At 40.1% G+C, this 11,107-nt stretch overlaps 1 protein-coding gene across 1 annotated transcript; it reads right to left on the bottom strand.

Moving 5' to 3' along the window:
• LOC109819903 (protein DEHYDRATION-INDUCED 19 homolog 2-like) lies at nt 5,650–11,101 on the bottom strand. Its single transcript, XM_020385872.1, has 5 exons — nt 10,888–11,101; nt 10,662–10,807; nt 7,969–8,046; nt 7,512–7,774; nt 5,650–6,117 (listed from the first exon to the last, which is right to left on the bottom strand). The coding sequence occupies exons 1-5, from the start codon at nt 10,958–10,960 to the stop codon at nt 6,015–6,017; spliced, it is 663 nt and encodes a 220-aa protein (XP_020241461.1). The 5' UTR covers nt 10,961–11,101; the 3' UTR covers nt 5,650–6,014.

The following is an 11,107-nucleotide window of genomic DNA, read 5'->3' as shown; positions in this document are numbered from 1 at the left end:
CCGCGGCCTTTAGCGCATCAGTGTGGGCTAGCGCGGCCGAAGAAGCAGTTTCAGCCACGTTCAGCTACCTTTGTAACTGTCTTCCCACGACCTTAAACCCACGAAATGCCACTTTTCTCGGCTTGTAACCACCCTTCCACGTTAACACACGTTCTTCTTCTGCTATGTCACCACGTGGACTCTCAAAAGATGTTAAAAACTGTCAGCAAATCACATAGGAGATTACTCTACTGTTTGCGCGTCACCATGCCCTGTCGCGCATATGCGCGTCACACATCGCCACCGCGCCTTACCGCGTCATCATCGGCTGCCGCGCCTATGCGCGTCACCATCTGTTGTTATGTTAACACGCGTCAGTGTATTTTGTCACGAGCATACACATTGTTCTTTTCTTAGTCTTGAGCTGTATTTGGATGTCTATAAGCATTTTTTTGATGCCTACAAAGGTGACCTTTGAGGATACTGTAGCAAAGGTTACTAAGGGATCTTTAGTGATGATGAAGGGAATCCGCAGTCGAAACTTATATTATCTGAAGGGGAGCACCAAGGTTGGCTAGATTGCTTCAACTATTTTAGAGGCAGTCGAAACTTATATTATCTGAAGGGGAGCACCAAGGTTGGCTAGATTGCTTCAACTATTTTAGAGGTGGACATGAGTAGACTTTGGCACTACAGATTGGGGCATACAGGAGAGAAATCACTGCAGACTTTGAGCAAGCAGGGGCTATTAAAAGGAGCCAAGAGTGGAAAAGTGGATTTTTATGAGCACTGTGTTCTTAGCAAGAAAACGAAGGTAAAGTTCGGGACTGCTATTCATAGGATGAGGGGCATCCTGGACTACGTGCACATAGATGTTTGGGGTCCCACCAAGACAGCATCACTTGGTGGTCGATATTGGTTCGTCATGTTTATTGATGGCTATTCTAGACGTTGTTAGGTGTACACCATAAAGCATAAGTATAAAGTCCTAGAGTTGTTTGTAGAGTGGAAGAAGAGATTAGAACTGCAGACTGAGAGAAAGATCAAGACGTTGCGATCCGACAACGGCGGCGAGTACACTTCAGACCCCTTTCAGCAGCTATGTCGAGATGAGGGCATAGAGATGTACTTCACAGTTAGTCATACACTGCAGCAGAATAGGGTGACAGAGAGGCTGAATCAGTCTTTACTAGAGAAGGTCTGATGCTTATTAGCGTAGAGTGGTTTGGATAAGATCTTTTGGGCTGAGGCACTTACATATGCGAGCCACCTCATTAATAGGCTGCCTTCATCTGCGATTGAGGGGAAGACCCCCATGGAGATATGGTCGGGAGAGACAGTACATGACTATGACAAACTCAAGGTATTTGGTTGCCCTGCATATTATCATGTTAGAACAGATAAATTAGAACCTCGAGCTAGGAATGCCATATTTATAGGATTCAAGCGTGGTGTCAATGGATACAAGCTATAGGATCCAGTTAATAGGAAGATTGTGCTGAGTAAGGACGTCACATTCGATGAGACTTCTATCTTGAAGCTTCTCAACTCTCATCAGGTGGAGGGCGACCCAACAGAGGAGATATCACAGGTGGTAGAGATCGATGCAGATTCACAGTATTCAGATGGTGCAGTATCCATTAGAGTGCCGACTGAGGTGACGCCAGGTGAGCACGACGATGACACGGAGGATACGGGTACTGATGTGCAGGATCATGGACCGACGGTTTAGGTTCAGGATTCTATTGTGGTTCGGAGACAGAAGAGAGATATACGGGTGCCAGTACGGTATGCCGACACAGTTACGTATTCACTTCTGGTAAAGGGTATCGATAAGATGATACCTACTACTTTCAGAGAGACCGAGCAGAGTTCGGAGACTGATTCGTGGCAGATAGCTATACAGGAGGAGATGGAGTCTCTTCATAAGAACGATACATGAGAGCTTGTTAAGCTTCCAAAGGGACGTAAGGCGATTAGTTGCAAGTGGGTATACACGAAGAAGGAGGGCATTGAGGTTACTCCATTGAGGTTCAAAGCTAGGTTGGTTATGAAGGGCTATGCACAGGAGGAAGGTATTAACTATAATGAGGTTTTCTCTCCGGTGGTGAAGCACTCTTCTATTCGGATTTTGCTAGCTTTGGTGGCACAATATGAATTAGAGTTAGATTAGTTGGATGTGAAGACTGCATTTCTTCATGGTGATCTTGATAAAGAAATATATATGACTCTGTCATTAGGATTCCGAGCTGCAGGGAAAGATAAGTTGGTTTGTAGGTAAAAAAAATCGCTATACGAAATGAAGCAGTCTCCTTGACAGTGGTATAGGCGGTTTGATGGTTTTATGTTTGGTCATTCGTACACTCGGAGTCAGTTTGATCCTTGCGTGTATTTTCACAAGTTGAGAGGAGGTGCGTACATTTATTTGTTACTTTATGTCGATGACATGTTGGTTGCCTCTATTTTCAGGTCGGCTATTGATGAGTTGAAAGTTTAGCTTTCAAATGAGTTTGAGATGAAGGACTTGGGCGAGGCGAAGTGCATTTTAGGGATGGAGATTAGCAGAGACAAGAAGAAGGGTAAATTTTGTTTGACACAGATGGCTTATTTGAAGAAGGTTTTACAGCGATTTCATGTTTGCATTGATACGAACCCGGTTAGTATACCATTAGGATCCCATTTGAAGCTTCAGCTAGTCTTTCATCGAAGTCAGTTGAAGATCGAGAGTTAATGTCAAAGACTCCATATGTGAGCGCGGTTGGGAGCTTGATATACGCGATGGTATGTACGAGACCGGATTTTTCACAGGCGGTGAGCATAGTTTCATGCACGATCCAAGAGTGGGTCATTAGGACACCGTGAGATGGATTTTGATGTACATTCGAGGTACGCTCAATGTTGATTTGGTTTATGAGCGGAACACTATAGGTAGGCAGTTGTGCATTGGATATGTGGATTCGGATTATGCCGGGGATTTGGATAAGCGCCGGTCTATGATGGGGTAGGTGTTCACCTTGACCCGTGCGTCGGTGTGTTGGAGATGCACCTTACAGTCGACGATAGCTTTGTCTACGACGGAGACAGAGTATATGGTAATTACGGAGGCTATGAAGGAAGCTATTTGGTTTTGGGGACTTTTGGAGGAACTTGGTATATCATAGAGGTTTGTCACTATTTATTGTGATAGCATGAGTGCTATCTATTTGGCGAAGAATCAAGTTTTTCATGCGAGAACGAAACACATTAACGTTCGTTATCACTTCATTCGAGATGTTCTTGAAGATGGCAATGTGGAGATTATGAAAGTCCACACGAAGGATAATCCGGCGGATATGCTCACTAAGGTGGTTCCTAGCAACAAGTTTGATCATTGTAGAAACTTGTTGCATATTCCTGATTGTTGAGGCCGTTGGTGGCCATTTGGATGAACTACGGACGGCTTGATCCCTTGAGAGAGGGGGTACGTAGGCAACCATGTTGGTGCAGCCGTATTTGGAGAGACGACGCATTGATGCTCTTTGTTTGGTGTCGACTCAGTTTTGATAAATTTCGCCGAGGTGGAGAATTGTGGAAGAATTCAGAAATCCAGTTTTCAGATTGTGAGTCGACTCATACATGCACATGAGTCGACTCATCAGGTTGAGTCGACTCATACATGCACATTGTGAGTCGACTCATACATGCACATGCAGCCGTATTTGGAGAGACGACGCATTGATGCTCTTTGTTTGGTGTCGACTCAGTTTTGATAAATTTCGCCGAGGTGGAGAATTGTGGAAGAATTCAGAAATCCAGTTTTCAGATTGTGAGTCGACTCATACATGCACATGAGTCGACTCATCAGGTTGAGTCGACTCATGCCTATCATGAGTCGACTCATGAAACCCAGCCGTTTTGTCACAAGTTTCTGATGAGTCGACTCACCTTAGTCATGAGTCGACTCATCGAGATGGTTTTTTTTTGTCAAGTCTCTGACGAGTCGACTCACCTCAGTCATGAGTCGACTCATCGACGGTTTCCTGGTTCGTTTGGGTCTCTGTTTGCATGAATTACTATGCGGTTTGGGCTTGGTTATTTACCACTTTGTCACCCACATTGTTACACATATAAAAAGGGTTGTTTAGGGTTTCATATATAGTAGAGAAATAAGAGATTTGAGCATTGTGAGAGGGAGATATTGTGAGCAAGTTGAGAGCTTTGGTTGAGGGTTAGTTGGAGTGATTTTGTGTAATTGTAACCTTTTTGTACTCTCCTTGATTTAGTTGAATCTCCCCATCCTCTCCCCGTGGACGTAGTCAAATTGTCGAACCACATATATCTCTTTGTTTGGTTTAGATTTGTCGTATTTGGATTGGATTGTGCTTGTGTGTGGTTCTCTTCTTCTCAGTGATCTCAGACTCGTTTTTGGGCTTGGTTATTTACCACTTTGTCACCCACATTGTTACACATATAAAAAGGGTTGTTTAGGGTTTCATATATAGTAGAGAAATAAGAGATTTGAGCATTGTGAGAGGGAGATATTGTGAGCAAGTTGAGAGCTTTGGTTGAGGGTTAGTTGGAGTGATTTTGTGTAATTGTAACCTTTTTGTACTCTCCTTGATTTAGTTGAATCTCCCCATCCTCTCCCCGTGGACGTAGTCAAATTGTCGAACCACATATATCTCTTTGTTTGGTTTAGATTTGTCGTATTTGGATTGGATTGTGCTTGTGTGTGGTTCTCTTCTTCTCAGTGATCTCAGACTCGTTCAGTGTGCGCGTGCACGCTTCTGCATAGTTGCGCGACACCGGTGTTCTGGTACGCAACAGATATTATTGAGTCTTTTTCATGTAATCCCTTTTATTTAGTCCATTATTGAGTCTTTTTCATGTAATCCCTTTTATTTAGTCCATCTATGACCACACGTGTAGAAGTCCATCTATGTCCACATATTACTATGATTAAATATTTTTATGTCCAAAACAGACTGCCGCGATACGAGACATGTTCTCCTTTTGTCCCCCACCTTTCATGCATGAATATAATATATTAATTGATGTTGAAAACATTAGTCGGATGTTGGAGTTAACTACTTACGCTTAAACAGAACTATGATCTTTCCTTGCACAGTTTCTCCGTTCTCAAAGACAAGCTACATATCCCAGCTAAACCCTTCATGCTATATGGTTGTCATGACAATATCTAGTACCTTGCACAGTAATCTGAATCATCTCTTGATTAGTTTGTTAAGATCTGGAACTCGTACGTACTCTTGAGCATTTTAGGAACAAATACTACATAATTTGTTGTTCCGACAACATTTGAAGCTTACGGCTATTCATGCCCATTAGTAGACACGGCCTTCTTTCTGCCTTCAAAATTCAAATAGCACAAAATATTACTTGCATACAATTTGCCGGGCTTAGACATCGCACATATACATCAAATGAGTACATAACTAGCAGAGCAACTGAAATTTGCAAGCATTTACTTACCCAGCTTACTGTAAGCTAGATTTCCTTGCTTGCAAGCACAACCGATTCGACCTCTGGCATTTAGAGCACAATTACCTCAGAAGCATTCAGCATTCTGCTAGCTAAGATTATTTGTAATCCAAGTTACAATAGACAACCATAACAATCCCTCATAGAGTAAGCATATGAATATCAATATGGAGCTCAAAAACTGAGTTATAAGTAGTCTCCTGCCTCGGAACATCAGATATAAATGATACATAAGAAACAATAACATAATTACACATTTTAGTAGAGAAGGACATCCAGAGATGCCCAAGGATATTGAAGTCTTTTACTTATACTTAGATACTAGCATTATATAAATTATATTACATTCCTCACATCTCTCCCCATCTCTCTCGGAATGATCCATATAAAGTTATTACATATATATACCATTTTATGAGTATCCCCCTTAAACCCAGCAAGAACTCGCCCTGAGCCGTGACAGCAGCAATTTAGGCATTATGCTCACCATTTTATCGGCTTATCATCTGATTGCTCGCCTTATTGCCGCTGCTAACCATCATGATCATCGTCGTTCACAAGATATCATCGAATATTGTTGACAGCACAAGCCCCTGAGCAAACTTGCTCCTTCGAGCTCTCTCCTCCTGGTCCTTGTCAGAAAGGATGGGCTGGTTGCTGAAGAGACAAAATGCAAGATTTATAGTAGTCCGAAGAAAATTTAGGCACGGGCCTACACTTATAAAGAATGGAGTCGGTTTTAAAGCTTTTCATACTCCAATGCCCACAAGCATATTAAGGTAAGATTCAATGCTACTTTAGGAACCCAAGGAAAAGAAGGGGAAAAACAGACAAACAAATAAACATAGTCAATGGCTATGGACAACAGGTGAATATCCATGTACCTCACTGTTGATCCTGAGAAATGGAGGCTTTAGCCTAAAAATGGTCATTATTTAAAAGATGCAAGGTTACTTCGCTTTTTCAGGGTAAAAAAAGCCAGGTCATATTCCCAGGAAAAGCTTGAACAGCCTTCAAGAATTGTCCAATCAATATGGATTTTAGTTCACTAATCTAGTTGATGAGATAGCACCTTGGTGAAGAGAACCAAAATAAACCTAAGGTAGAGAGAGCACTTTGGTGAAGAGCACCAAAATAAACGTAATTAAGGTAGCACAAAAGAAACACGTCCCATGAAGAACTAAAATCAATTAATTGCCTACTCAACATATGATCAGCATATGCATCAGACCTCTCCTCCAATAAAACAATTGGCGATGCATATCGTTTCCATCTCAAATCTCTCTTCAGTTGAGACAAGCACTTGTACTTACTGGGCAATTGATTGGAGACTTACAAACACAACAACCTTGATTTGTTTTAATTGTTTAAACAAGCATGCATAAGCTCTGCGATTTAAGCCATTCTAAAAGAGAAAACGTATAATAGGATATACTTGCTTTATTAATATCCAAGCAATTAAGTATCTTACATATAGACAACAAAAGCACATTAACCAATGTATGTTCATAAACAACATCAATAATCATATATTTTTGCCCATGAGTTTTGGAAGGGCGTGCCCAACACTGATAATTGGAATACAACACTAATGCCCGCGCCACCAGATCAGATTGAAGGTGTAACAAAGGCAATTTTGCTCCAAGAGAAACATTGATAAACAACTAGTGCTGATTTTCAGAATTTCTTTTTTAAGTGCACTTTGGAAAAACCTTAAGATAATGTGGCCATACAAACTCTAGTCCTTGATTTTCTGTCTGATGAACCTAGCTCATGTGTTTGTCCCAAGTATCAGGTTCATCAGAGAAGAAAAAGTAGTAGTACAGTCTATCACTTATAGTCAACTTTGCAGAAAACAAGTCTATTATTTATAGTCAACTTTGCATAAAACAAGCCTATTATTTATAGTCAACTTTGCATAAAACAAGTCTAGTTAAGTTCCAAGGTCAAAGTATCAGTTCATGGAAAGTGGAAACATATAAAAATATGCATACATTATGGGCGAGAGCAATGACAGCAAAAGTAGATTTCCAAGAACTCTTAGGTCCTACCTTTCGATCGGTTTGTCCTCTGAAGCCTCACTATCCATGTTTCTATCGTCTAAGGTCTGAGACTCTCTTGGTGGATCAGCTACTGGTAGGTTGGTAATAAATGATGACAACAATGGATCTGGTGCTGCACTAGATGGAGGAGACAAATAGGACGAACCTCCAAAAAGAGATTGTAGATTTCCTTCACGCAGTTCCTTTCTCAACAGAGAAAGTGTAGACTGTGACGCAGATGAACCTCTACGGAATCTCCTTCTACGTTGCATGTGAGATTTTGTTAAGGAATTCAAAATATAAGCCAAACTAGCACAAAACTTACTGATAGAAAAATTCAACATCCAAAGTACATTACATATGAAAGCTATCTGAAATTTACCACCTACACTAATGGTCAGGAAGATAAGAGAACATGGGGAAAAAGGGGGGAAAGAAATGTATTCAGGTAAAGATTAAAGGATATCTTAAAGAAATTCCCATGCTGTGTGGTTATGTGACCAACCATGTCCATCCCAACCCTCGCTGCACAAACAGGACATACCTGCAAAAAGGACTTTCCATGTGTCAATAGCAGGCATGATTCAACATAGAGAATTATGAAATCAAAGCATAGAACCTTCCCTGGTTCGGTGAATAATAATTGCCCTCGAAAACCCATTTAATAACTGAGGTTCTAACTGAAAGCGCTGGAGAAATCAATCGGGAAAAAAAGGCATGGTAGGACAAAAGCGAAACCACTCACGTTCAGAACGAGAAACAAGCCCAAAAATTTAATGGCTAAACAATACAGACATACAGCCTCCTTGGACTATAGGAGAACTTAAACTGGTAAGTTTATGTTTATTACAATATAAGGCCTGTCTATAGAAGTATACATACATCTTTACAAGTTTACGTTAATTAAGGACTAGGCAGAAATCAAGCGAGCCTGTTATTTCGTTTTGCAGTAAACTAAGTTGGCCCTTGGGTATTTAAAAATAAACTTTATCACACGTAGGTTTCGATTCCTCGTCACACTAATTTAAGACAAGGACGGGAACCAGGCAGGCCTGTTGTTTTACACTATGCTATAAACAAACAAGGAAGCTTGAAGTTGCCTGAACAAAATCCCACATATTTTGGTTCTGAGATTAACTTTCTTCACTTTAACTCCCAAAAAACATGATTTGCTAAAGAAGAATACCTATGCTGCATATTGAAATCTGCACTATATGATTACACTGAAAGTAAGTACCTCTATCCTAATAAACAACTCAACTTCATATATTAATGTGTGATAGTATGGTCCTTCATCTAGATTTAGAAAAAACTGTCAGCGTCAAGCAGATAACCTTCCCTAAATGAGATGTTAATCACATGCCCATAGGAAAATGCTTTTCAACAAGAAGGTAAAAGGCTACTGTTGGTTGCAAACATATGAGAGACATCCCTTCAGTAGTGTCTTTAAGTGCTTTGAAATCACAGAACCAAAGAAGCATTTTGAACAATAACTCCAAGAAGCTTAGTTGATGCACATCATCAATAGTTTCCATTGTTAATATAACTCCTTTATCTAAGTTGTAAAGTATTTGCTATGCACAAGCGTAATTGTCAATCTTAGTTAAGACTAGAGGAAATAGCCAAAGCCTTCACGCCATGTAACTATGAAACTGATATCAGGTAGATGCTCATAATTACTTTACAGTTCAATCACGCCTTAGTTGACAGATACTCTAAAAGTAAATTTAGAAAAAATGTACTCTACATCCATCATGCAGGTCTTATAGAAACCACTATAATTTATAACAACATTTTGGCACTAGAACAAATATGAAAACTTTACACTACTGCAATTGCTCAAATTAAGTACATGCTGCCTTGCTCTAGAAAGAGGGTTCAGGATCTGTAGCATCCTATGTGTCTACTCATATCCAAATCATATGCTTCTTCCTTTTTCTCTCTCTTCCCCTTTTTCTTTGCTGATATATGGTATCCAGGCCCTCCTGAAGCACCCGCCTAATTCCTCGGTCATGTGATGCCCCCCTCAACCAAACATCAGTTGATCTTTCACAGGCAAGAATTACTTTTTGATGGCTCATTGCAGGAGGTAGGAAGCAAATACAAGATTAACTGCTTAGAGAAGGTTTTGTGCTATAATAATTATTTTATGTCGGGCAAGAGCTAAGCTGATAACCATTATCATCCCAAAAGAATGAAACTCAATGCAATCCTGTTAAACATACACATGAAACAAAGGATTAAGAAATCAGTTAACAAAACTAGTAGCAATTACACAATTGTTATCATGATCAAGCCCAGTGATTCTCCAACCTAACTTTTCACACCCAATTGCATCATGAAGTGAATGGACCACAGCTCAAACTTACATTACAATGTTTTTCCACAAACCACAGTGCTGAGAAAGCAAAAATGGTTCTTCAAATTCATTACTTTCACTAAGGCCACATCTGTATGCTTTTATATTGAAAACATAGTACTTAGTATGTGAACAAAATCACTCACCACCGTCAACAGATACATATCAATGGGGGGGAAAACAAATTTACATCAAATTATCACAAAAAGACAACTTATTATTTACTAAAAAGGACAATTTATTGTCTAGTTCAATAAGCTAATAGGAAAAAATATATATTGTCTAGTTCAATAAGTTAAAGAAACAGCAACTAATCAGCTTCAGGAGATGACTAAAACAAGGAAATCCAGCTCCAAAATTCTACCTTATAAATATATTGTCTAGTTCAATAAGTTAATAAAAATCAAGTAATCAAGATCTTTATCATGCAACTGGACTGGAAAAAGCTCACTTCTTTTCAATCCCAACCAAATGCTTATCATTGTCAAACCTCCCATTCACTGCACCAAAACTCCGAAGTTGTTATAAGGTTGAGTTTTATAATCTAACAAATACCATAGACCTAACCAAAAAATGCTCAATGTACTAAATTTTCGCTAAAAGATGCAGAACAAACTTAAACAATAAAGAACAGTCCATAAAAACCATTCCTAAAACATGTTCAACAAAAGGAAACCTCATCTATCAAATAGTAACCCCCAATCCATCAACCAAGACGCCATTTTGGAAACACAGAACCAATATCCAAACCGAAACATTCATCAAATACCAAAATTAAACAATAAAATAGAATAAAATACCCCATTTTTAGCTTCAACAGGATGCTCCTCATCAATATGACAGCATAACCCAACAATATCAAAATCCTCAGCACAGAAGGGGCACCCGAACTCCGCGCGGAAATCGTCCTCCCCTCCTTCGACGTCATCAAACCCTAGGTACAGATCTACCAACAAACCACAAAACCGGTCACACCCACATATACAAATCGGCAAAAAGAGATCAACTTTGAGGAAATCAGCGCACCGAATCGAGATTGAAGAGTCGATTGATGGCGCCTCGATGCAGCGGAGAATCGGCTCCATGAATCGGACTCCATAGGGTTTGGATGCGGTCGAATCTGGGGAAGATACCCTAGCGGAATAGAACCCTAGAGCGCTGGATTTGGTAAAAATGGGGATATTTATTAATCTAGGGTTGAGAGAGAGAGAGAGAGAGAGGACGACGGAGAGGACGAGCGACTAAG

Source organism: Asparagus officinalis, chromosome 8 (genome assembly GCF_001876935.1).
Source record: "Asparagus officinalis chromosome 8, Aspof.V1, whole genome shotgun sequence".
Lineage (NCBI taxonomy): Eukaryota > Viridiplantae > Streptophyta > Magnoliopsida > Asparagales > Asparagaceae > Asparagus > Asparagus officinalis.
The sequence above is the reverse complement of the archived record's forward strand: the minus strand, read 5'-3'. Positions and strand labels throughout refer to the sequence as shown.

Excerpts from the sequence above, each read along its gene's own strand:
- LOC109819903 (XM_020385872.1), bottom strand. The coding sequence starts at position 10,960 with ATGGAGTCCGATTCATGGAGCCGATTCTCCGCTGCATCGAGGCGCCAT. Across the intron at positions 10,808-10,887 it reads GACTCTTCAATCTCGATTCG|ATCTGTACCTAGGGTTTGAT; the intron begins GTGCGCTGATTT and ends GTTTGTTGGTAG. Across the intron at positions 8,047-10,661 it reads CTGTTGAAGCTAAAAATGGG|GTATGTCCTGTTTGTGCAGC; the intron begins GTATTTTATTCT and ends TCCTTTTTGCAG.